A 27,250-nucleotide genomic window follows, 5' to 3' on the forward strand; every position below is an offset into this window, starting at 1 on the left:
ATGCAGAAATAAAGAGAATCAAAACACCCTTCTCCATGGCAACGAGTATTTTTAATACTTTTCCATCTTCACTCACAACAGACTATACCTGCACAGCCTTTCTTCAAGCAACGAACGAACGAAAGCCGCAATAAAAACGGAAGGTCTGCCATATCACATCAGTGGCACTTCCATGGCGGCTCTTCAAAACAGGCAGCACAGATATGCATAATTATGTATAATCTTCATGTAGTGTGTGTATATATATATATATGTACATTTATTAAGCATTCGTTTCTCTTATATTAAACCTTGCCATTGCTACTTTCTAAAAAAAATGTAAAAACACCAGAAAAACTGACTCTTTTTGATTAGAAAAATGACCTAGCACACAACTAGCATGACTTCCGTGCCAGCATTTCCTCCTTGTGGCAGCACAAGTTACACTTCTGCATTCATGCTGACTGCAATGGCTTAATAGAAAGGGAAGGTGCACAAACGAAAATAATTCTTTTCGTCCACCCAACGACAGCTTACAGGCAAATCCTTCCGTGATTAAGTCCGCAACCACAACACACTCCTGTCAGCTTATGAACCAGCACAGCTGCAAGCATTCTATTACATCCTATGTTCATTTCTTTGTACAGAAGAAGAAGAAAAAGAAAATCTGATGCACACATATTGCAGAGTTCAGAGAGCTTAAAGGCATTTAGAAAATTGGGAAGGGCAGCTGGTGTTGGTATAGCACAACTATTGTTTAGAACACAATAGTGTCTCCACTCCACAAAGATACAAATTGAGCCAGACACAACATGCAAGAAATGGGAGGGCTCTTCACATCCGAGCCTGTTACAAGTGCGTCGTCTCCTCCATAGGACTGGCATGTCTGAACAAGGTATTTTAAGAGTCAATCTTTTGCAGGAGTTTCACGACACCTAAGCGAGTCTGGGAGCAAGGTGCAAGGAAGAATCCTTGCGATGAGTAGTGCCTACTGCAAGACGCACATTTTGCGGAAGTCACTTTCAACACGTCATCGATGTCTCTTGCGTCGGGCACTTTGCCTTCCGTGTTGGCATGTATGCCTCGTAGTTGATGCCTTCTCGCTCATAGAATACATGTATGCAGAGTCAGAGTCAATTTGATCCAACTGAACTTCCTGCATGGCAGAAAAAAAATACATGTAACTGGAGTGATTAACAAAGAACCACATGAAAATATTCCAGGATCCAGCAAAAACTGATACAATTACAATATCTAATCTATTTGAAGCCGCACAAATGAATAATATGCTAGACAATAATAGAGCTGTTTCGAATCTTGACAAACTACAGCAAAACCTCATTTGGGCACAATCGACTCGTGTATGAACCTTCTCCATGATAAGTGAGCTTTGATTAAAAATGATTAGTCCTAAGCAACAGCCAACTCACCTTGCAACTGCTGTCATGTAACAGTACCACTTGTTGTTGGATTACAAGCATAAGAGACATAATGCCCTCCCCCCAGGATGCCAGTGTGGCACTGCAAGAAAGAACAGGAGAGGAAACAAAATTAAGTTTGCATTCCAACACTTTGCTACGTGTGCATCTTTCTTGTGTCCCGTCGATTAGTTGTGCTATAGAATCTACAGTCACGCCTTACCAACACACCCCAGTCTTCAACCTTAGCATTCCAGGTCACAGTGCACAGTTATAGTTATGTGGGCATTTGCAAGCATTAAAACAAAGAAAGTACAAAGAAGAATGTCATAAGAAAAGTAGGCGGCAAAGAATTTTAAGACTTTTGCACCAACCAGCTAAAACTATTAAATGGGTACTAGACAATCACATATTTGAAATCTGAAAAGCTTGCATCCCAGATTACTTCTGGCCTGACACCGTGGATCATTAAAACTTGCTTGATCATACTTTGTACCATTAAGAACTTCTGATGGGATAAAGGATAGATGTGTACAAGTGTATACATACAAAAATTCAATAGCGGAAAAAAGTCGCACATGACTGCTTTTTCATGTAATTTGCGGGGGATGCTAGAATTTGCTGACACCATGCATTCTTCCCCCACATTACACAGGAGTAACGAGAAAAATGATTGCTGCTGGTACTGCCCGACAGTGAAGATAGCTTGAGTGAAAGTTCTCTTCCTCCTCTTTCGGACATTTTTGCACAGGCCAACCGGTTACTTGCATGTGCACTTTGAGCAGTGATGGAAGTGACATTTTTGTTTGTTGGAGCGAATTCTGGAGCAGAAAAAATGCTACTTTGCAGCAGCAAATTGTGTTCTTGGAGCAGCAGGTAAAATATTCTGTGAGACTCCTGGAGTTTAAAGCATCATTTCAACATCTCATAAATATTACTATTTATTATGAAACATATTGCACATACAATACTCACTGCTAACTACACGAATCATAACTAAGCAGATGGATGGTCATTGACACGAAGTAAAATGAGCTACATATTTAAAATACCAGTCCTTGTGGCAAACTTATATAAAAGCGATAAAGCTGGACACCAAATTCTAAAAGTAACCACAATCGCATATATAACTGTTACCAAAGAAGCAGTTTATAAATGGTACGAGATCAAAGCAATCTGTTATTTTCATACTTCACCAAATAGCCTGCACTGAAAATTAAAAAAAAGAGCAACTAAATGAGCTAGCTGTACACTTAAAATGCCAGTTCTTATGGCATAAATGAGATCAAAACTCAGTGATGCTACCGAGGGCTTCCGATTTGGAGCAATTTTTGGAGCAGCAAAATTTCCGTTTTGGAGCACTTGGAGCAGCAAAATTTTCATATTGGAGCACTTTGGAGCAGATAATTTTGCATCTGGGAGCACTTTGGAGCAGTGAATTTTATATCCTGGAGTGCAATACAGAAGCATATTGCATTAACATTCAAGCGTATTAGTTTCTTATGAGTATTATAGGGCTCTTATGAAGGCTAGAAATATTTCGATTCATTGCAAATCTCATGGAAAAAATCATCTCAGGAGCATAGGCGTGCGCACAGGGGGCAGCCCCCCCCCCTAATCGCCTATGAGGGGGGGGGGGGGGGGCTCAAAATCTGCCCCGTACATTGACCCTTGCGATAGCAATTATATGGACACTCTCGGCGGATTTTTGCCGTCGCCGTTGCCGTAATTTTCCGTATAAAGTCCAAATAATGACATCACCGCGCGCATTCTAGCCGCGGGTAAAGCTCGCGAGCGCTGGCGACGAACGCGGCTGAAGCGGAGATTAAACTAGCCGGCCGTCTGTCTCCGCCGCACGGACAGCGCATGAGATAACATCATCCCGCGTGCGGGCCTGCCGTCGATTGCTCATCAAACAGAGAGGAAACGTCCCGCCCGTCTTTCGTAAGGAGCATGAAGGGACGCCAGAGGAGCGGAAGGGGGGGGGGGACCGCATCGTTCGAAGGGCGCAGTCGCTTGCGCGCGCGCTATCTCGAGGCATCAGGAGACGGCTCGTAAACTTGCTGTGCTCTCAACGCTTACTTCGCGTTTAGAAAACTCAGAGCAAGAAAACGCTTCGGTTCCTGGAGGGGCCATATTCCCTTAAACCAGCGTTTTGTTGAGTTACGCGAGATCGGATCCAAAAGAGTTAGCTGCTAGTCTTACTTCGTTTCACAATACAATTTTTTGGTATCGCATTCATTGCTTCGCTCTTAGTTTAACGAAACTTAGTTTTTTTAACCGTTAGCTATTGACCCCCGAAAGCGAGGGGCGGACGTGTAACATGGCGTCAGCGACGGGCCCGCTACTGACAGCTGCGCATTTGCGGCTGCTCCGACCAGGAGATATGATTTTACTAATGAGATGACATTTTTAAAAAAGCTAGCAAAAAATTCGAATTGGAACCCTAGCACGTGAGCTCGAAAGGGCAGAGCCTTTTAGGGGGTATTTACCGCAGAGCGATTACAAACTCGGATGTGCTGGCGGAAGGAATTACGAAAAAGCTGTTCTGGATGAAGATCCATGGATAAAGTATATCTGAGGAAAAGTGTCAACGCGTTTCCACCGTTCGCGTGCTCTTCCATAAACGCGAAGCAAGGAAAATTCGATATTGTCCCATATATCTACTGCGAGCGATCCCAGATTTTCATTCCGCGATGTCCGGAAACAGAAGTGACAGACATTTAGCGGCACTCATGTAGTTATTACTGAACATTGCTTTCCTTACGTGCCGTGCGACGCCTGAAACGAGCTATCAGCAGCGTTCCTGAACAGACGACGTCCGCCGATGAATCGCCGTCGCACTTTCTCGCTAAAGATAGGCCTAGACGTCACGAGCCTCTGCGGAGAGCGCGTTTTGCTGTCGAGCCGACTTGCAGAACAGAAGCTGCGTCGGCACCGTGCATGGCATCGTGGCTTACTCGGAACGCACGCGCGAGCGCTATTTATTCAGCGGAATAATTCTTGGTCCATGATTGCGACTTTATTGGCAGCCCCAAGATCGAGCTGCACATGTTAGGACGCGCCGGCGGTGCGATTGCCGGTGATAGACGCCCCCAAACCCGAGACTTTGGCGCAGTTTGGCGCAAATTTCGTCGATATTATCAGGATGGCGCAGTAAATACAATTTGGCGCACTTTGGCGCAGTTGGCGCAGGAGTGGAATCACTGAAAACTGATAAAGTGATAAATGCGAGTCACACGTCGCATTCGTAACAGCAGCAGTTATTAATCAGTGTGACATTGAACTCATCTCACACACATTTCATCAAAATAGTCTGCTTGTCAGGTATAAATATATGGCTAAATGAGATATGTATTGACAATGCTAATATGCAGCTAGTATACAAGCGGCATATACAGCAGAACCTCATTGATACGTTCCCGCTTAGTACGATTTCTCGGCTCCTACGCTCGATATTGTGAAAATTAAAAATAACCCAATACAGCTGTGTGTAATATGTTCTGGTTAATACGTTTCCGGAGAATACGATTATTCGGCAGCAACGTTCAACACCGCGGAAAACTGTGGTAGTATAATACGTTTTGTACTCGGAAACTCTCATTCAAGTGTGCAAAAAGAGCCCTCTCGTGTACTTGTGAAGCGGGAAGCGGCAGACAGCCGCCGCGCGGTGATGGCAGCTTCTCTGAAGTGCCTTTCCCCCCTCCGCGCTTGAGTCTCTTCCGAATTGCTCGGTCACCCCCTCCGTGTCTTCTCTGAATTGCTCAATCACCGCTCTCTGTCAACCATACACCGACCCGAAGGCAGCGTCGCCGCCTGCCGCATGCCGCCGCCACATCGCCACCCGCTGCACAACACGCCGCGACCCGTAACCATAGCAGCGCCGCCATTGTGCCCAGTGAATATGGCCGATAATTTCCCCCACACTTTTCTCCTGGAGCGCATTCGTTTTTGGGTCGCTCCACCCGGCGCAATTCCAGCCGGCGTTCGTTTTTCTCTGGCTGGGCAATTTTGCCTACCAGCGGGTCGTCAGAAGCTGCCAGAAAAGTTCTGGAAGATATCTGGGAGGTTTCTGGTTATCAGACGCCAAAACGAGACGATGCGCGCTCGCCGCCATCTTTGTGAGGACTCGACGGATCGCAGTGCGGGTGCTTGGGGTCTGGTTTACTCATTAATATTGTGTATAACAAAGAAAACGAGCCCTTAAAATTAACACTTCTTTCCTTCATTCATAGCGAGGGTCTCGTTCTGGCAGACTTGATGCTTTCAGGTAGTATGCGAGGGATTATTGATCAGCTGCCAGCTCGTAATAAGTTCACGTGCTACGTGACGCCAACAGGCAGAAAAAGTGTGTTCCACACTCGCCGTCATGGCTACTGGCGGCGCTGACTGACGCTCCCACGTTTAAATGTACATATATACCCTATAAAGTGGACGGGGGGATGGCCGCCGCGGTAGCTCAGTTGATAGAGCATCGGACGCGTTATTCAAAGGTCGCAGGTTCGGTCGCTGCCCGCGGCAAGCTATCTTTTCGTCCACTTTTCTTTCTTCACATTTACCTTACATTTACTACTAAAAACATCCCCTATACTTTCCTTGGCATTATTGTCTGTTAGTGCTCATTAATATTGACACGGGTGAATGTAAGTACTCGTATTTCCATATGCTTCAGTTGGCGAGACTACACCCAAATATGACTTGAGCCTTGGAGGCTGGCAGCATGAAAATTTGCATGGCATCTATAAACAAACCTTCAGCTTTGTCCTTTCAAGGAACTAACCTTATCGGCTAGCTGGCATTTACGGCATTGAATAAAATTCCATGAATTTTCTTCCTGTGACTGGACTCCTGTTAATGCCATCTTATTGCCTCCTGAGGACTAATCAATCTCACAGCACAATGAACACGCAAGCAATTGCATGAAACAGGAGCGTATTAACAAAAAGCTGATGTACTTTTTTACAGAAAAGAACAAGAGCACGCAATAACTGAGAAAGTGCAAAATGTAATGCAAGGAAATAATGACAACACGATCAGAAAGCGATTGCTTATTCATAGCAACTAAGCGGAGTGGTAAAAGGACACTCACTGCTAGGGCGTACATCTGGTACTTGAGGTCGAGCGGGCTGTACCCTGGATGCAGCCGATGCTTGTGATGGTCTTGAGGCTCACCACCACCCCCAGCGTCAATGTCGCCGTTGGTCAGTGGCGCACCATTGCGAGGTGATGAGCCAACTGCTGCCACAGCCGCAGCCTGTGCCTGAGAGGCTGCAGAGAAAGCTGAAGTGGAGCGCAGTTCAGCGACGTCGGGCCTGCTGCGAACTGGGCTGGCTAAGCTGGACCGCGACGGCAGCTCGGGGGCCAGCCGCTTGACTAGAGGGGAGGAGGCCTTCTGCTGCACAGTCTGCTGGTAGCGTCGGAAGCTGAGTGCCGCCTTGCGTGGCACAGGTGAAAGGTAGTCGGTCGGGTCGAAATCTTTGAAAGGAAAGCGCACAATTTTCTGTGACTTGACCCACTTGCCATTGAGCAGCTGGAAGCGCTTCAGGTGGATGATCTGCATCAAAAAGAAACGATTACCATAAAGGAACAATACTAAAGTAAGAGGCCTTGTTTTTTTCTCAGCCACATGCAGTGACACTTTCACACAAAGGAAAAATGTTACAGCCTAGCGCCTTGCCAGAGCAGTGCACTATCCTTGACATTGTGTTCTTGCTTTCTATTCCATCAGTACAGTCAACAATATTGATGTGAAAACACCGACCGGGGCCACTCTAGCCTAGAAAACACCTTGTCTTACACCGTTTTTGGTGCTCCAGCCAACATATGTGTATTGAAACTGAGGCCTAAAGTTAAGAGAGATTACAACCTCAGACACCGATTGAAAAGCAGTAAGGACAAGCTATGGCAGCTGAACGCTGTAACCTGGCACGCAAAATTCTGAGCAAACGTCCCCTCCGATTTCACGACTAATTTCAAATTTCCGCGGCTTTCCGAGAAAGCCCCAGACTTCTCTTGCAGGAGTCTACTGTATGAGAAGCCAGCATGAGCATTCAGGGTGCCTACCAAGATGGGAGGCAGCCTGTATATTTGCAGCTTCTTGGTGGCCAGCTGGTGCTGCTTGCAACGTGAGCAGTAGTACTTCTCACGATCACCCAGTTGCTCTTCTTTGGTGAAAGCCGCCAAGCAGTCATGCACGCTGATGGGCTCCACTTTCTGCTGTCGTGTTCGCTCCACACTCGGGTGGTCCACATATACCTGTCAAAACAGAAGTCTTGTCAGCCTGCATTCAATTAGCATGTTGCATGCTCAACATCATGTGTGCTCTACAGCATGTGCACTCACAGGGCTGTCCTTAAGAAATCAATCTTTAGTAAGCCATGTAAAGTGAACTTACTCTCTCCTGAGAAGCTTGGTACCTCAGGTGCAATGCAGTTGGATCCCAGTCAATGGACAGGTACAGAGAGCTGAAGTTGAAGTCTGCATCATCACAGTCGATTGGGCAGCCACGACAAAATCTGCAAAGAAATCGCATTAGTACAGTTACTTTATGCAATGAGCATATGTGCGTGAATTACACATCAAACAGTAATACAAAGTAGGAGAGCTGATTGAGAAATGACCTAAATACACCTTAACCTTGTTATAATGAAGATAAAGAGGGAGCCAAAATTAGGTTTGCTTTTTTCTGTAGTACAGTGGAACCTCGTTAATGCGTACCTGCCGGGAACGCCGCATAACTACGCACTAAACGGTAGTACGCATTAACCACCAAGTAAAAATTTTCATGTCCATACGCCATCGCCGCCAGCAAAGCAATAAATACAGTGCCACAGCAAATATTGCCTAAAGTGCCCACTGCAAGGCCTTTTTTTTTCTTTTTGACAAATTGGAGAAAAGATTCTGGTACTCTCGCACGACCGTCCGATAGTGCCGATAGCGCGCGGTGGCGACGCCAAGGAGCATTTCGGAACTATTACAGGGTCCGGTAAGCGCAGTGACCGACGTAGCGACAGAACGGACAGTGTCGGCTTTCCGCGATATATGTGTGTGCGTCTGTACCGCGATCTGCTACTATATGAAAACTGACACAGTTTCAGTGAAACGCGGTACAGCTGCGTGGAGCCGATCGTCTCCTGGCTAGTTGCGTGCAGCGCGTCGCCTTCTCGGCTCGCGCCGTCACTGCCGGGCCGCCGGGCCGCTTGCTGTATCGCACGCGCGCATTTGTCGTGGGAGTGTTCTTCGTACCCACTTTGCTCCAGACCGTGCACAGATGCGGCGATGAGCACAGATGAGCTTGTTCGGTTAACACGGCGATGACGAACTTCCTGCAAGCGATGCGCACTCCGCGACGCTCTAGCGGTCCTGGCAGCGGACGGAAGCGCGTTTGGGTGGTCGCCCAATAAAAGCGTGCAGTATGGTTACAACAGCGCTACGCTTGCTGTACCGTACGCGTGCGTTTAGCGTGATAGCGTCTATGCAAAGAGGTTTCTCGTTGCCTACGACCAGCAACGCTCAACTCCACAACAGCGAGCTGCTTTCGTTTCTACAAAGCGGCGCGCGCTTGAACACGGCCCTGCACAACGAGGCGGCAGCGATCGGCGGCCCAGCGCGTTCAGGTTGTTGCCCATTAAAAGCCTGCAGTAGGCTTAAAGCAGTGCTGCGCCGCACGCGTGCCCGAGCAGATATCTGAAGATACTTATTGTGATAAGGTTGTCGGCGATAAGTCATGTTGGCGCGTTCGTCGGTGGCCGCCGCCTCACCTTCGTTCTTTCCCGATGCTTACCCGCAAAGGCATCGCCGCAATCGCGCGGAAGTCGGAATCGGTGATCGACCGATCTACGCACTTCTCGAAAAGACTGAGAACCTTTGGCGGCACATTGTGGCGTTGGGAAGTTCAGCGGCGCAGTAAAATTCTATGACACAAAACGTTATCGCGGTACGCAGGGTACGCACTAACCGATAGGCGTAGGGTGAAGCACTACGGCCTAAGCGGTCAGCGAATGCGTTAGGCTCTATGAGACTCGGTCGGGGATTCGTCGCAACTACGTTTTAACCGTTAGTACGCTTAAAGCGGGTACGTATTAACGAGGTTCGACTGTATATGCTCAACTAGAGGAACAAATGGCTCCATGGCCAATCAGACCACTATTCAGCCACGTGCGTGATCATGTTTTAACAAAACAAGAGGAAAGGAATTGCTAGCACATGCAACATGCTACTCTTAAGCACCCGAATCAACAGTCTTTGCAATATTGCAATATCATGTTTTTCTTTATATATGATGTTCTTTCAGTTCTACCTTTCACTTGACTTTGCATGCTCTTACAGGGCAAATCTAGTTTGTTATATCCATTGGAAGGGCTATTTTACATTCTTAAAATGTGGTTTCAAGGACACATATCTATATCTGAATTTCAAAGAGAAGCACATTGGCTTTGTTGCACTTATTAATTCATTATATTCTGCTAAGTCAATTTTTGTAACAGTGTCAGTACAAACTATTCAATGCAAGGTAAAGATATGCAAAGCTTGCAGAATGCTCTTAAATTTTACTGTCAGGTCAAAAGAAAATTTGGCACACTCACTTGTACCAAGGACACCAGGCACACATAAATCCATCTTTGTGCACCGCCTTCAACGTGAATGGGTATTCGTATCCAAGGCTATCATCACTTGAACAGGAAAAAAAGAAAATAAAAGGCGATCAAATTAAAATTGGCAGGCTGTACAGAAAGTGTTTTGTTTGACTGAGAACCAAAATGGCACAGTGACTACGACAGACTGAAGTGGAAGGCACTAGATTGATTTTGATCAATACACTGACGCTTATTTTATGTAGCTGTACAAACACACATGCACGGCACCAATACCAAGGCATTTTGATGCATCAACCAGCAGGTTGCACACACCAGCATGAACATCACTTGTAATGAGTTGTACTTTGGTCACCAGTAGTGGTACATTGAATGAGCTCTGTCAACTGCCAATGTGAACGCACATAACTTAGAGCTGTGCTCGTGCATGCATGCTCAATGGGATGCGAGGAAAACCTTCTTGCCTTACACTCTACTTTTATCCCCAGAGTGCCCTGTACTCTCTAGATAAACACGTGCCTAATGCTACAAGGAACCTTGTATGCAGAAAGTGCTTACCAGTCCTGTGCATGGTTGGGCACAGTAGACTCTGATGGCGGCAGTGGAGAGACTAGTCGGGCTACCTGGGTCCATACAAGCCTGTACAGGTCCTGTCGACTTGTGCCGTCGTGACAAGGCAGCACTAGAGGAAGACCAAAAAGCGTTGGCCGTGTCTTCTGGGATGACAGGAAGTAGACGTCTTGCCTCATCTGCAAATGAGAAATCGTGCACTTAGCCTTAAAGGCACTAGAAGCACTTCTTCACATGGCTGAATGCATACTTCACTAAGGAAGGTAGGGGAACACAAAGGCAGCTATGAATAAAGCAAATTTGAATACTATAATACTCACTGTATATTGCTACGACATGTAGTGAAAATTAATTCATTATTTATGGCAATGAATTCTCAGAGTCAATTTACGCTTCAGCATATAAAAACCAGGCAGCAGAGCATACTATGACATATGCTTTTTAATGAGGAGAGAGGAAAACAGAAAAAATAAAATGTCACCAGCACATGAACACCTTCACTACCACATGATGTGTGAAAACTATGAACCGTAAAGTGAATACAATTTCTACCTTCAAGAAGTATGCCTTCAAGATATGTTCTTGAATAGCAGCTCTAAGAAGGAAGAAAATATATTTTTTCGTCCACCTTCACAAGAAACTAGGAACGAAAAAAGGTATTTGCATATATTATAAAGCAGTTATACGCCATTGCTGCAAACATAGGAACTATGAGAACTGTTGATCAGCACACAAACACACCATTTTACGGTGGTAGGCCACAACGAAATTCCGCCGAGGCAGGTCAGACAGGTCAGCTGCGGAGCAATTGCTTGTGAGGCTGGAGCTCATGCCAGATGACATTTCCGGGTACGCCCCGTTCCATGAGGCAAGAGCACTTCCAGATGATGTCGAACCAGGGGTGTCGGGTCGCTCAGGTGGGCCATCACTCCCCGCCATCTGTCCCTGGTTGGTGAGCAAAAGATGACCAGCCATTAGTTGGTGCAAGTGCGTGTGTGTGACAGATGCAACTTGTGGCTAGAACAGTGTTATACAGTCGCCGACCGATTTTTCAGACCCTCAAGGGGCCGAAAAGGCGTCTGGAAAATCGGGCAGTCCGAAAAAACAAATTCACACAAAAAAAGTCACTTTATTTACTGAGCAGCTGGAAAAACTGGTCAATAGGTTTCTGCGGGGTGCTACGTTGCCGTACCAATAGGTCAGCTTGCACGTCGGCAAGGGTGACGTTCTCGCTGTAAACAGCAGAAAGCACCACGAGGGCTCGCGTTAATTCAACACAAGTAGGCAGCGCAGTCACTGGATCCTCATTGTTGGAGCCCAGCCATCATCTTCCAGCACCTGGCGAACTATTTCGTCATCGGTAAGTTCAGCACAGAGCTCGATTTCGCTGTCGGCGTTAGCGAACTTCTCCAGTGTCATTTCCATGGGAACGGCGCCTGCAGCGCACAAATGTTCAATGGGGTCAGCAGATGAACAGAGTCGATCAGATTCACTACTGTTATCATCAGATGACGACAGCACTTCATGTCTGATCGCGAAACCCACATGGTGGAAACAACTGCGGATTGTGCTCTTGGTAACAGCCTTCCATGCGTCTGAAAGAATGCTGAGAGCAGACAGCAAGTCAACGGTGTAGCCTTTGCCACTGTCCATGCATAAGACCATGCGACTAATAGAGCTGCTTGAGAGTCCAGATAATTTCTTGGTCCATGGGCTGTAGTATTGATGTCGTGTTTGGCGGCAAGAATTTCAGTTGCATGGCTTTGAGGTCCTTGACATGGCCATGTGCAGCGCAACTGTCCACTATCATTAGAACTTTGCGTCCTTGCCACTCAAACTTCTTGTCCAGCTTCTGAATGTATTCTTCAAAAAGCTTCTGCATTATCCCCACCTTCTTGTTGGCTTCGTACAGCACTGGCATACGCGCTCCCTTAAAGGAGCACTGACACAAAATTTCGAAGGCGAGATAATGAGTGAAATAGATGTATGTGGAGCCATACACAACGTCTGCGAAATATCAAGGGCCAATATAGCCTAGAACATATTTAATATCAATTTTAAAGTGCGTGCCGCGCGTGTGAGCGAGATGCAAGCACCTAGCGACGCCGACATCAACGCGATGGCTGTGTAAACAAACCTACGTCACGAGTTTGCGTTGGCTGGTTGCTGGTTGTGCCCTTGCGCTTGTGCCATGCTACTTGCCATTTCTTCCTCCGTGCCTGCGGCTTTGCGTGTGCTAGTTGTGTTCTTTTCCGCTGTTCGCTCGTCGTGCCCGTTGGCAGATGTTATGGCCCGCTCAGGCTAGCGGCAAGCCTGCCGCAACGGCGCTGCGCCGCAAGCGCGAGAGCTGTCCAACGTGCACGGCAAGCATCGCTGGCGAGGCATTCGTGCCTCTGAAAAACATGGCCGCACAGCCAAAAGCGGTTGTCGTCCACTTCGAATCTATCAAGTGGCCGCCGTGCGCTCTGTAATGTGTAAGCTCCGAACTGATGCTTCCATTTGCTTTAGATTTATGTCCTTAAGCTTCGACAGCAATGTATTCGTCCTGATTCGGCGCCGTCTTTGAGAGCCATAGTCAAATAATCGAAGCTGTAGGCTTAGTGAGTCGAGATGGGCACTTCCGAATGCTCGGAGGACATAGGTTACGTGTTTGTTAGTTGTTTCTAATCCTCCATAGCTGGCGCCACTTGACCTGGTGCGAGCTTGTGGACCCGCTCTCGCGCGCCGCCTAGGTCACAATTCTGCGTGGTTGCGTGGCGAGCTGCGTTAACCCGGCCACCGGAAGTAGTGCTGCCTAGCTTGGTGCTCTTTAAAACCGAAACTGTGACTGGGCGCTCTAAAAACCGTCTCTAAATAAACAACCGTCACGCACTCGCGCAAACGCAGTTTGCAGCCGTGATAAGTGGATCATAAGCTATCTATTGCAACAAAAAAAAGAAGGTGCAAAATTTTTGTGCCAGTGCTCCTTTAAAACATCTCAGATACTTCGATTTTCCGACAACCAGGATCAGAAGCTTTTCGGTGCCGAGCATGCTGCTGCCAACAAGGACTGCAAAGCCACTCTTTTCTGTGCTTGTCTCCATGGCAAGGGTCCCCAGCGAAAGCAAGGGTTTTTTCGGGTAGCAACTTATAAAATAGCCCAGTTCCATCGCAGTTAAACGTATCTTCAGGCATGAACTGCTGGAGCAAGGACTGTAGCCGACCACAGCGATAACTTTCAAAAGCCGACTGGTCGACCACGGCACTCTCGCCACACATTTTCTTAAGGGTCAAGTCATTTCTTTTCATAAAATTTTAGACCCAGCCATCGCTAAATTTACAACTCTCAATATTCATCTGAAGTGCCAGGGTTTCTGCCTTATTCTTTAGAACATAACTGGACACCGGCACCTATCTGGCAATCATGGCTTTCAGCCATATGAGGATAGCTTCTCCAAGTTTTGAGTGGGCACCTTGGCCGACATTCTTCAGTCGCGATCCAGTTGACTTCTCGGCAGCTGCTGAAATCCTCATCGGTTGTTGAAGCGGTGATGCAAACAGCTGAACAAGCGACACCGTTATGACTGACGACTGACTGCCTCGGGGGACGGTCTGAACTAGGGACAAAGCCAACAAAGCGGCCCCGACAGTCAAGCAGCACGTGCCTGCTATCGAGGCTATATGCGAGATCAGCTGACCATACACATGTAACGCGGGTTCGAGGCTGCAGAAAAACAAAATAGCAGCGATGTGTGTGTTTTCGGTGGGTTTTGGTAGCTTTTGACTTGTGATCGAAAGAAAAAGTCCAGAAAATCGAACGATAAGTGCTTCAAATGTCAGAAATTTTAGTCTGCGTTATACATTGACTCTATGGAGTTCGCGACGGTGCCATGGCAGATGATGATGATATACGTAGCTTAATGGCGCAAGGGCCATTTGATGGCCAGAGTGCCAGGACATGATAGCGAATGTGAACAATGGTTATGTTAAGTGGCTGTATAGGGGCCTAAAATTCCGCGCGCTAAAGGCGGCGGGCAAAAAATAGAAGTATTAAAATCATCAGAGTGACGTGACATATGTGTACAGACAATGCATGGAAAGTGGTCGTGATAATAAAAATATGGGGATATGCCATGAGCACGAATGCCTCATCAGCGCCCTTGGATACAAGGGTTGCAAGGCAGGTGCTTTTCTCATGTAGTTGCCGCAACAGCAACCTCTATTCAGAGGTTGTGCTACGAACTGCCAGGAAATATGATGTGAAAGCTATGTACATCCTTTAAAAACGCGAATGATTCGTATTTAAAAAGCAGTTCCCTACTGATGAACATGGAAGGATGTAGTGGAAATTGCTGTCGGCAGGGTAACGAGAAGTGTTTTCTTCTAATAGCGCCTAATTCACTGCATTGTATCAAAATATGAGACACGGTGAGTGGTTCACCACATTCATCACACAAAGGTGAATCGCCACTGGACAGAAGGTGTATGTGTGTACTGTATGTGTGACCTATCCTAAGTCTGCAGAGTGTAACTTCTGTGTAACGTGACTTCCATACTGGGGGCCAATTACCCAGTTGTGGCTTGATAACGTGTAGTTTATTTTGTGTGTGCCTATCCCATGAGCTCTGCCAAAAAGCCCTGATCTTCCTTTTTAGGAAGTGTTTTAGGTCTATTGCAGGAACAGGTATGGATACATCGGCAGCGTTTTCGCGGACGGATTCAGCTAGCTGGTCCGCTAACACGTTTTCTTGGATCTCGTGGTGCCTTGGCACCCAGCACACTACGACATGTTGTTGGAGTGTGTAGATTGTGCATAAAAGTGAGTACTGGCCGCGAGATCGAGCAGAGTTGGCACCTAGCGGCGAGCGGAAGAAACCTCGTGGTGTGGATAGCTCCTTGCATCGTCCGCTAGCCACACCCTGTTCGCATGTGTGCGTACGTCATGCACGTCCTCAGAGGACACCTTATTCCAATGTGCTACCACAGTATCAAATGCTTGTACGATGTACCTACACGATATACACAAGCATTTCGCCTTCAGAGACTTGAATGGACTCTAGCAAGTGAGTGCACGCACGTGTCGGTATGGCGCTACGTCTAACCATCGTACCGTCCATTCGCCAAAATCATTTCAATGTGGGTGCCACTTTGTCATTCAAGCAGATCACACAGTGCATTTGGCATCATCCTAAACGAAAGAAGTACTAATGTCGAGGTGTGAATGCAGCATTTTAGTGACGCCTTCTCGTAAAGTGTTGGCGATTTCGAAATCCTTGTGATACAGCAAAGCATGAACTAGCGTCTGCAGAGGCCGGCTAGCGGTAAAAAAGACCTCAAGCCACGCATTTCTATAGCGGTTAAGAGAAGCATGTGTCATGCTGCCCGCGTGTCATCGCTGTGTTGCAGTGAAGCACATCTTTTTCGCAGGCGCAGATTTCAGCTGACCGCGAGACCGCCTTTTGTTTAGTTTTTTTTTTCTTGCGCTGGCAGCAGCGAGGTTGGAATGCTTCACTTGTCACTCATTAGTATCGCTACACTGCATTGCCTTGTGGCTCCTAAGGGCCATCGTTCCTGCGGATTTGCGGCTAAATCGGAATCGCGGAATTGGCACATGGCACCCAAAGTTTTCGAATTAACCGGGCTGGTACCGCCGTACTGACCGTCACTTCAAATTATCCACTCAAATTTACATTACAAGATACGAGGTGAAGGAAATTCTAATTATGCGGGATTTGGAAATAGCAGAGTTCAAATTAATGAGGTTTTACTATATTATCCTCACATCGATTCATCATTTTTTAAGTTTAAAAGCTTGTTATACCGGCTTATATGCTCAAAGTATAGTAAATTTTAAAACGTAACATATTTTACAGGTTATCACTTACATTCTACCGAAAGTCAAAACCTGCTATTACTCAAAGTTGCTTCCACTTCTCTTTGAACCAAAAAGAATGACATATGCAAATGCCTTGTTTCAACTTTAAAAATATTGCGCTGGTTAGTTGGGTCATGACAAATATGCTCATTTTTCTTTATAATATGCGATATAAACTATTCGAATTTGCTTCGAACCTAAAATTTACTATTCGCACAAGCCTAGTAATCATGCAAACCGCAATTAAACTTTGCATGCTCATTTTTCTTTATAATATGCGATATAAACTATTTGAATTTGCTTCGAACCTAAAATTTACTATTCACACAAGCCTAGTAATCATGCAAACCGCAATTAAACTTTGCAGCGGGATATCTCAGGGCACAGACATGCTAGAAGAATTCTTCCAAGTAGAACTTTGTAGAAACGCGACTGCCTCCAACTTTTCAATACAAACATGACCGCTTGCTGCACTCATTAAAAAGTTCATTACTCAATCTTAGTTAATTGGGAGGCTGACAGCGATAATTATTGTCCAAAATTTTGTCCCCCTGGATAAAAATGTTCTTTGCAATTGTGGTTTTCACGTTCTTCCCAGTGCTGAATTTTAACAAAACCATAAAGCTTAACTTCGAACACCCGGTATACAAAGGACATCTAAGATCTCGGCAGGTGGAGTGACCACTCGTTCAATTCAACGTAGAGGCTTTCAGTATGTTGAAGAGAACGGCTTGAATGGCCACTGCCTCAAGGGATGTCTGAAGTGGTAAATGTGTACAGGCTATTCCTTGATTACTTATAACAGCTACACCACCGGATGGCACCATAGCATCATCCCGGTCCTTTAGAAAAATAACATAGTGGCATAGAAAGTTGGTGTGTTTGGGTTTCAAGTGTGTTTATTGTACACACAACACTTTTGGTGAGTGTTCGTGTAAGAGTTCTTGGACATTGTCGAGGTTTCTAAGCAGTCCACTGACGTTCCACTGTAGAACTTGTATGTCCATTTTAATGTAGTCTGATGCTGTGTGTACAAAAAGTGTTTCCTCAGGTTACAGGGCCCTTTCTGGGCCTGTAAAGCAGGCTTTTTCTTTTTTGGCGCTCCAAGGAGCTGCGCCGTTCCTTCGGCATCTGAGATGCCGGAGTTGTGCTGCTTGTATCCATCACCTCTTATGAGGCGGTGGATGGTGCCTGCGCAGCAGGCACGTTCGCAGCGGCTTCGGGCCTAACTGCGCTTGCAGTGGCCCTGGGTCCAGCAGGCTCGGGAGTCTGCTAGCTCTCTTTGGGAGGTGGCGGAGCAGCACAAGCTACTCCAGCCGGGGGCAGTGATGGCGCGACCGCAGTCAAACTCCGTGCGACTCTTGCAAGCGCTGGAAGATGAGGCGCGGCGCCCCGGTGCAACACATCGGCGTAGGAGGAACTAGACTGGTTGTCAAGTGAGAAACGTTTATGAGCCTCTGGGAACGATAGGTTCAATAAGACATTTAGTTCTATTATTCCACGAGGGGCATGATTGTGAGTAGGTGGGGTGGTCCCTTTCACAGTTCGCACAACGAGCTGCAGAGGTGCAGCTGCCAGACAAGTGTTCCTTGGATACACATTTTGCACGTGTGGCACGCCCTCTGCAGCTTTGCCACCCATGTCCAAAGCGCTGACACTTGAAACAACGACGGGGATTTGGAATATATGGTCGGACACGAAGCTTACAATAACCGGTTTCCATGGAATCTGGCAGGCTGCTATTTCTGAATGTAATAATAATGTGCTTTCTTGGCATCTGTTTATCGTCTCGTCTTATTGTTATTCTTTGGACTTTGACTACGTTCTGGTCTTGCCAACCTCCCAGCAGTTCTCTTTAGGATAGTTCGAGGAGGCCATCGTCAGAGATGACACCACGCACCATATTCATTGACCTGCATTCAACTATATGCACAAATACAGTATTGTAAAAACACTTTTTATCCTTTTCCAGCTGCTAAAATGAGACAATTCACCCCATTACTGATGGCACACCTTCAAGTGTGCCCCTTGGCAATAGTTGCTAGGACTAAATGTCCTGTGATACGAAGGATTCTTTAATGCCCTGGCTATATTGTGAACACTACAGTGTGCAACCTTTACAATAGTGACCTGCATAATGAAGCATTTTGAATGCCCCGAGCACTTATTTATAAAGATGATAGATTGCAGGACCTGGCAAAAACCATCAACAGCAGAGATTTACAGAGTCATTCATCCTGCATCACAGTCAAGCATGACGACTGCTATAGCGCTGCAAGTCTGTTGTAGTTTATGACGTGGGTGTCACTTTTAAAGAGCAGCACATTTTAAACAGAGCAGCATGACACATGACAAGCAAGAAGTGAATGCAATAAAAGTGGCACAGAATTGGCAAAATTTACTTTGCTTCGATTCATATAAATTGTGCGTTATTCAGTGTTGCAAGTCAGTGATGCATCTGTGCACCTTCAGTGCTTGTGGTGCAGAAATAGTGTATTACAGTGTATATTTGCACAATTCTGATGCACCATCAACTGGTATGTACCCCCGGATTTTCATAACCACTAAGATAAAGCCCTATGTCTTCAGCTGTAGTACATGCCTGCTGACTAGCATTAGAAGGCACCTTCTGTTTGTGTCAATCGAAGCACTTAGGAGCACCTAAGGCACATGAGCTTCCATTTCCATTTGAGACATCAGCAAACAAGTACACATTGCTTTCTTATAGCACGGAATTACCAATTGAAAGGTAGCAGCCTGAGCAGGGGTGCCATGTATGAAGCCGACCAATTTCTCTGCTAAGAATTGAAGTACACTCAAACCTCATTATAAGAAAGTTACATCTGCCATGAAGATAACTTTGTTATATCCAAAAATTCGTTATAAACGTTTATTTTTAACACTGTATCTATGACAAGACTATTCTTAATTTACTACGTTATAACCGATAATTCGTTATATCCGTGTTCGTTATATCGAGGTTTGAGTGTAGTAACTAATGCAGAATAAACAACCAAATTGTGGTGCTGTTAGTTCAGCATTCCTAGGACTGTATGTTTGGCACAGGTAACGCACATGTCATTCTTTTGGACAAAAATGGTGCCCGTTAAAATTGTGCAAATATGGTGTTGGGTATCTAGTTCCCAACCGACAAGGGTGATTTTTGCTGGTCTTTCACACACTGTGCCCATGACAGCAGGCGTAGGTGCTCTTAGTCGCTACAGGTTCTAATTCCTTGCATGTCAATGCAAACTTTCACTGAACAAGCAATTTTTCTCAAAGGATTTAATTATGTGCCATTAAAGGTTTCCTTTTAAATCTTAAAATCCTAATGGCAAAGTCGCAACAGCTCAGCTGGCTGCAAGCTTACCCAAGATGTTTTGCAAGATCCTTAATAGAATGTAGATGAGAAGACCATTATCAACCAATGAATAACTTGCTAAGCTTATAACTGGGGTCGAGCGTGGCTTAGAAATGCCACGGCATCAAAGAACAGGCAGCAACAATAACAGCAGTGGTGCCACAAAAGTCAAGAAAGAAAAACGAACAAAAAAAAGAGACAAGCAGCAAACAACAGCAGCAGCAGCAGCAAGTGGGGGGCAGCGGGTGACAATGCCGGAAAACTGATGACCACAAAAAGGTGAAAGTGGAGGCGCTGGTACTACACACACACAACCTGAGGGCATGTATGCAAGGAAGGTGTGCTCAGGGACAAGGCTGAGCGCAGAGGCGCACGCACACACAAGAGAGAGCCTGGCCTCATTGTGGTGTCAGAACTTACGACCCTGCTTACGGCCCGGGGCCCACACCGGCTGCCACCCAGTCTGCTGCAGCAAAACAACCCCACGGTGGTCACCTGGCAAGAGGCAGACGGGGCTTCCCCAGCACCTGCCAACGCATTGCCCATGTCCATGGGTGACCCACACAGCCCTAGGCCACCATCTCCCGACGGGACGACGCCATTCGCCACAGGCTTGTTGCTGTGCGGGCCGTTGGCACCTGCAGTACAAAAGCAGACGTGCTTTCAGCTTGGCGATCTTTGTTTCAACGACCTCTGAAAAACGGTAAAGCTGAGGATTTACTCACAGGTAACCACCATCCTCTGGATCTGGGTGAGTGTCTGGGGTTCGCGAATGTGAGGCGCGACTGCGGATGCGCCACCGTCGTCACAGAAGCCCGAGCTCTCCAGAGGTGGCGCCACCTGATAGGCGTACAGGCCTACTCCACCTGCCATTGCCTGCACTCGTCGCTCGTCTGGCAGCAGGGCACGCACCACAGCACCCCACACCTCGGCCAGCAGCAGCTGCTGTGGGGCCAGCCCACAAAGGGGAGCCAACTGCTGCTTGACCGACAGGTACCGCTCGTCTGGGTTCAGTTGCAGACCATACCTGCACCCAAGGTTCAGAGTCATTGCCCGATGCCCCCTTTACACAGCCCCTCATTATCATAGGTTTCTGACCTGCTTGATGCAAAGCCAAGGGTTTCTAAAGCCTGCCCCTTAGAGGAATGTGCCAACTTTTTGTAATACATGGTTGCAGCACTTCGGCTGCTCGTTAAATGCTGACCAGCTTCAATTAAGCCCTCTAAGAACAAACCACACTCCGTTCACTATTAGATTTACAAAATGCATGATCAAAATAGCTTACGAGTGAAAAACATTGCTAAAAAGATGGGAGAAGAAAGAACACGAGACCACGGCACTAACAACCAAATGTGTCAGTTTTTCTGAAATGTATTTTATTCCTTCAGTCAGCATAAATATACTTAACCGCTATCTTAGCACCACTATATTTTTCTTTCGCAAGTAGCACGCCTGAAGCTTGCAGGTTTTCCAGCAATGCTTTTGACTAACATTGCCGAAAGCCTCGTAGCAAGCTTTAAAAACAAGCGCTCACCTGCTGTGCAATCCGAGACAAACTCGCAGCAAACTGTTGCGGTTATCCCTTATGTGCGCAAGGTAGCCCACAATCTCAAGAAAGTTGTCGGCTTGGCAGGCGTTAGGCTGTTTTCTGCCCAAAATAAGCTTGGTAGCCTGTGGCAGTAAGTCAACCGAGAGGTAGAGAACAAAAGAAGATGTACTTCTTTAAGAAGCACAGGCAGAAGTTTGTTGAATGTCGTCAAGGTGTTGTGTACAAAATTCCACTTTCTTGCGGGCGTTATTATGTCGGTCAAACGGGGCGGTGCGCTAATGACTGCATGTGCGAGCATTCGAACAAGGTTCAGAAACAAGCTACAGATAGTCAGTTATCTCTTCATTGAAACAGTCGTGGTTGCCATCCATCTACCACTTTCATGTCAAAATACCATGAGGAGCGCGCGCATCTCATTTCAGAAGCTTATCACATCCACAATAGTGGCGAGGCATGTGTAAACCTCCCCTCGATTTCGCTCCTTCCGAAAGAGATAGAATTCATGTCCCATTGATCACCTTACTGCCTCTGCGCTGGCTGAGTCTTCAATTTTCTGTAGTTTCATTGCGACACTGGTGAAGTATATTTATGCTGACTGAAGGAATAAAACATTTGGATGCTAGTAGAGCTGTGCGAATAGCAAAATTTTGGGTGCGAAGCGAATTCGAATATTGAAGTGTGAGTGCGAATCGAATCGAATATGTTTCGAATATTTCTCCAATACCGTATATACTCGTGTAAGGGCCGCACCCTTACTTTGGAGGGGGAATTTCGAAAAAAAAAAATTCAAAAAGTCCCGCCAGAAAAGTGTAGTTAGTTAAATTGCAGCTAGATGACGCTGCCAGCTTTTCCGCTTCCGCCGACCTCGACGGCGCCATTATTGCTTTGTGTGGCGCATCGTTGGTAGGGCATCGTGTGGGTAGCTTGGCCGCTTGGCAGTGAGCAGTGTTTCTTGACATCGGTGTTGTCGGTGTCACTTTGTCTGCAGTAGTGAGCCCCGTTTGAGCCAGAGCCGTATATTCCCTTTGGGAGAGTTCGGCACTCTTTTGATCTCGCCGCCAGTCGGGCAACAGCGCGCTTCCGCGCCGCCGACGCCATTTCGTGCCGAGGTTTCTCGTGATGCTGTACCCGTGACGTCGCTGTCGGCATTTATGCTTCCTCTGTGACCGACCTGGTGTGTCTTTGCTGCTGTTCGTGCACGTGTCGGCTGCGTGGAACATCGTGGACCTGCACGGACGTCGCAATGGGGGCTTGCAGCACGGTAGGCTGCTCTAAAGGCTCTGTTATACTCCGACGTGCGTTCGCGTCAGCCCGCGGCGGCGGGAGTTGGCGACGCTAGGTTCGTCACGTTACGTTGACGCGAAAACAGAGCACTCTATACTCCCACTTGCGCGACGCACTACGTCGCCTTGACGCATGCGCAATTGAGCGCACTTGGCGTCCCTTCTTCACGTAGAGACACAGACGCAGTTCAGTCTGGATAACGTCGCTGGCGTGGAATGCAGCATGTCGCATCTCGCGCCGGCTGCAGCCGGGGCGCGTTGACGGACGCTGGGCGCGTCAGTCGCATCGCGCGTTGGCCTATAGAGTGCTGCACGTTTGTTAGGGTAGCGTCACTGTGCCGAGCGTGCGCGCGCGTCGACGTTACGCTGGAGTGTATCAGCCCCTTAACTCGCTGAAGAAAGGGTTCGCCAGAGACGGAGCGTTGCGGGCGCACGCCAACGCGAGCTTACAGTGCCGCGGCACAAAATGGCGGACAGCGCCGCGCCGCCGCTAAATTTGGATGGTTGTTGGCTCCGCCCCTCCGCCGAACTCTCCGAAGGAATATACGGCTCTGGTTTGAGCCATCGCAGGTGAGGGACGATGGGCCGGCACTTGAGATCTTTCACTGCAGCCTTTAAACTGCAAGTGATTGAATATGCCGAGGAGCACGGCAAGCGAGAAGCTGGACGCAAATTTGACGTCGATGAGAAGCGCGTGCATTACTGGATGAAACAGAAAGATGCCCTCGCTGATACCAACAGGAGCCGAAAGGTATTTCGCGGAAAGAAGTGCAAGTACCCGGAACTCGAAGGCGAACTTGTCAAATATGTCATCGACACTCGAAGGGACGGCTACGCCGTCTCAACTGACATGATCCGCGGGAAAGCCCTGGCCATCGCTCGCCACATGGAAATACCCCAGGCACAATTCAAAGCAAGTCGGGGGTGGGCATCGCTACAACAAGTGTGTGCGTGAATTTTGAGTGCGTGGCGTGCCGTGTCATTTGAAACAGTCGCGAAAAGCTTCAAGGTGACTGGAATTTCAAACTGCATGAGCGGCGCTGATGATGAACGTCTCTGGGAGGACGCCGATGCCGAGGCGAGCTCTTCCGAGAACGAGGACAGCGATAGCGAAATGGAATCGTAATAAAAACATTCCTGGAATGTCATTTGTGACTCTCTTACACTACGCTAATGTTGCGGAAACAGTACAGACCTTTGGTGAGCTGTCATCGGCCTGATTCGTGTAAGGGCCGCACCAAGCAAAAATTTCGAAAAAAAAAGTGCGGCCCTTACACGAGTGTATACGGTATTTCTAGAATATTTTTCGAATACTTCGAAGCGAAATTGCAGAAAAAGAAGTTGGAGAGGATTCCTAAGCATATTCTTATGAGATAGCAACATGAAAGTGTTTCTAGGTTGAAGCGCAATGTAGAGGCCGAATTGTATTTATGTACATTATTTGGTGCAACCAAAGTGTTGCCGACAACACTTTACACGTGATAGACAAAGATGCCATTTCCTCAGCCTCTCCTCCTTTTCAACTTCTGTGGAAGCCCAACTGATGTGGCGGACAAGGGTGTGCTCCCTTCAAGTCCGGAGTTCCAAATCTGCCTCATAGATGTTGATATATAAGAACATCTGGAAATTTTGGATGCTAAAAAGCTTTGGCGTCCGATTTTTCGGACCTCCTGCCCAAATTTTAGGTCCAAAACAGCATTAATTGTGCCCCCACCTCTGCCACACCTTTCATCTCCATGTTCAAACCAGCGTTTTCTTGAGTTAATACATTTGCGACCGTAGCAGAGCTTGAAAGGCAGCTTTGCTGCAATGCGGGGGTGTGATGAGGCGAAGCATATTGAAAATCTCGGGACCACTTCTAATCGGACGTTGACTGTGTCGTGGCTAACTTCGACCGTAACGGAGCTTGAAAGGCAGCTTTGCCGCAATGCGGGGGTGTGATGAGGTGAAGCATATTGAAAATCTAGGGACCACTTTTAATCGGACGTTGGCTGTCTCTTGGCAAAGTTCGACCGTAACGGAGCTTGAAGGGGGCACTTTCAGTCGGACGTTGACTGTATTGTTTTTGGGAAGTTCGAATAGTTCGAATAGTAAAATTGCAGTGCGAATCGAATCGAATAGCAAACACTATTCGAAAAATATTCGAAATTGCGAATATTCGCACACCCCTAGTTGTTAGTGCCGTGGTCTCGTGTTCTTTCTTGTCCCGTCTTTTTAGCGCTGTCGTAATCATGAGCCAACCAGCCCAAATGCGTACCCTGCTACAGATAAAAATAGAATAATTGTGAAAATTAACAAAATTTTCTTGTCATCGATGAGCACTAAGGCAGCCCCGACTTTCACATACCTGATGGGCATGCTCCCATCCAGTCGCACCACGACCACCTCAACGTGCACGCAGCTCTCCATGGGCAGTGGCAGTGAGAGGAAGTTGAAAGGGTCGAAACGAACGCTCGTGTGGCCGCACACCTTGCAGGTGACCGTTGACTGCAGCTGGCCGTGGAACAGGTCCACAACCACAGATCGGTTGCGCAGCGCATGGTTCTCCCAGGCCTCACGAGCGACCTCGTCGTCTGGTCGCCCTGCGCTGTCTTTCAGTTCGACGTATGGTTTTTCTTGTACCCTGTTCAGCACAAGAACAAACCAGCGAAAAATTGTAGCCACTTCCACACCATGAAAACTGTCCCACAGTGAAGCTGTCGCCCATTTTGTTAGGCTCTGAAGTTTCGGGAAAGTTTTCACTAAGGATTTCTTAGTTCTTTAGGCTTAGCCATGCTGATTCTGCGTGACAATATGCTCATTCACAGCCGCGCTGGAACGCTACGGCAGCGTTCTGGTGCGGCCGTGGCTCATTCCACCCTCCCAAAATGCGTATTACTATCAAGGCTGCACAGGAACGCAAGCAGTGTCATCATCACCATCATTTGCACTAGATACTCTAGCATGGCACAATGTAACCTGCTATAACAAAACGAAACATTACACACTTTGTACAGCGTAATACCTCAAGCTATGCACAAATAAAGAATGTTTATTTCACATGACTTTACATTTCTCTATACAAGCTAGGTAACTGATGTGAATGCTCAATTACATGTCAATGCTTAAAGGGGACACTGATCTTTAAAATTTTTCTTTATTTCTTGATTGATTTTGATGAAACTTGACAACTTTATGTATATTTGTGTGCTAATTTCAAGTATCCAATTACTTTTCTAGTATAATGTGTGGTTTTTTAAAATACAAAATATTTCATGTGCCTATTGGGGAGCAAGATTATTTCTAAACTGAGTGTGTTACAAAGTAAATCAGCACATCACAATAATCTGCAATCTGAACTGTGTGCAGTGCAACAAAAATGTATGTTCTAAACCCATTTGAACAAAAGTTATGGTGTGTTGAACATTCATGAGTGAGTCAATTTTAAGCTGGAATTTCACTTGTGAATGTTGAATGCACCATAACTTTTGTTCTAATGGTGCTAGAACATCCATTTTTGTTGCACTGCACACAGTTGATTCCAGATTGTCATGATAGGCTGATTTACTTTGTAACTAACTCGGTTTAGAAAAAATCTTGCTCCCCAAAAGACTCATGAAATATTTTGTATTTTAAAAACTACACGTCATACTAGAAAAGTAATTACAAATTGGAAATTAGCACACAAAATATACATAACTCAGGAAGTTTCATCGAAATCGATCAAGAAATAAAAAACTTTTTTTCAAGTGTCATGTGCCCCCTTAAAGGACCCCTGACAGCGAAATTTTTGTTGGTGACTTTTTGGCTGTAATTTGTAGCTTTGTGTCTGGTAATCTCTAAATTAAATCGTAAATGCTATAGCGTATCGTACAACTAATTCTAGCGTAGTTAATTGTGACCATTTTAGCATCACTTAAAATGCCCGCCTAAAAAACCACAAGAAACTGGCGCCCCATGTGGGGGAGCGTCAAAGACCACGTGCACTCAAGCTGTGGTGACGTTGACAGCGCGGTTTTCAAATCGGGACCCGAGCGCGGTAGAGATTGAAAGTATGTGGGTGCCTTGGTATGGGTTCAACCTGTTAAGCGCGTGTCCCCTCACGAAAACTACCTCAAAACTACCTCGAGAGCAGCCCGACAACAGAGCCAGAGGGGTGCGGAACAAAAGGCCTCGCCGGGTGTGCCAGCCAGTCCTCGTATTGTGCACGTGCGCCCACAATACTTGCTTTACACTTGGAACGTCACACGGGGCCTCATCTACGTCATACCAGGATGTCGCAAGGTGCAGCCAACTCAAGTGAGCACTCACGCTTACTTTAAAACCAAATTAAGATATCTTAAAGGCAGCGTTCGTCACTAATAATCGGTCAGATGTGCCCCCGTATACAGGAAAGTCAAACAACACAAAGATCTCGAGGTTTCAATTTTGGTGTCAGGGGTCCTTTAAGCTAAAAGAAAAAAGCATTAGCAAGACGCACAATGAAACACAAAAAAAAGAGAGACCTGTAAAAAAGCAGTGAATAAATAGTACAATGCTAATGGAAATGTTTAGCAAGCAAAGTGTGCAATGTGAAATGTCAGTCAGGGTGTCTACCGAGTTGACATTTCTAAATTCCCTGAGTTTTCCAGGTTTTCCCTGAGTGTTTTTGCTGAAATTCCCT

General features: G+C 46.7%; 1 protein-coding gene across 7 annotated transcripts in view; it reads right to left on the minus strand.

The window, feature by feature from the left end:
• The window catches only part of LOC119389507 (ubiquitin carboxyl-terminal hydrolase 32-like), a 214,190-nt gene that overhangs the window by 136,017 nt on the left and 50,923 nt on the right, over positions 1-27,250 (minus strand). For 3 of the 7 annotated variants that reach the window (XM_049414447.1, XM_049414446.1, XM_049414445.1), the window contains 9 exons: positions 24,956-25,231; positions 20,502-20,803; positions 20,197-20,414; positions 11,303-11,506; positions 10,550-10,740; positions 9,983-10,069; positions 7,792-7,912; positions 7,461-7,652; positions 6,651-6,951 (listed from right to left, as the gene is read on the minus strand). In XM_049414447.1, the coding sequence (XP_049270404.1) occupies positions 6,651-6,951; positions 7,461-7,652; positions 7,792-7,912; positions 9,983-10,069; positions 10,550-10,740; positions 11,303-11,506; positions 20,197-20,414; positions 20,502-20,803; positions 24,956-25,231 (1,892 nt within the window). Of the gene's footprint in view, positions 1-6,486; positions 6,952-7,460; positions 7,653-7,791; positions 7,913-9,982; positions 10,070-10,549; positions 10,741-11,302; positions 11,507-20,196; positions 20,415-20,501; positions 20,804-24,955; positions 25,232-27,250 lie in introns of all 7 variants that reach the window. The other 4 variants (XM_049414442.1, XM_049414443.1, XM_049414444.1 and 1 more) reach the window with 4 other exon arrangements.

This window comes from Rhipicephalus sanguineus, chromosome 4 (assembly GCF_013339695.2).
Source record: "Rhipicephalus sanguineus isolate Rsan-2018 chromosome 4, BIME_Rsan_1.4, whole genome shotgun sequence".
In the NCBI taxonomy this organism is placed as follows: domain Eukaryota; kingdom Metazoa; phylum Arthropoda; class Arachnida; order Ixodida; family Ixodidae; genus Rhipicephalus; species Rhipicephalus sanguineus.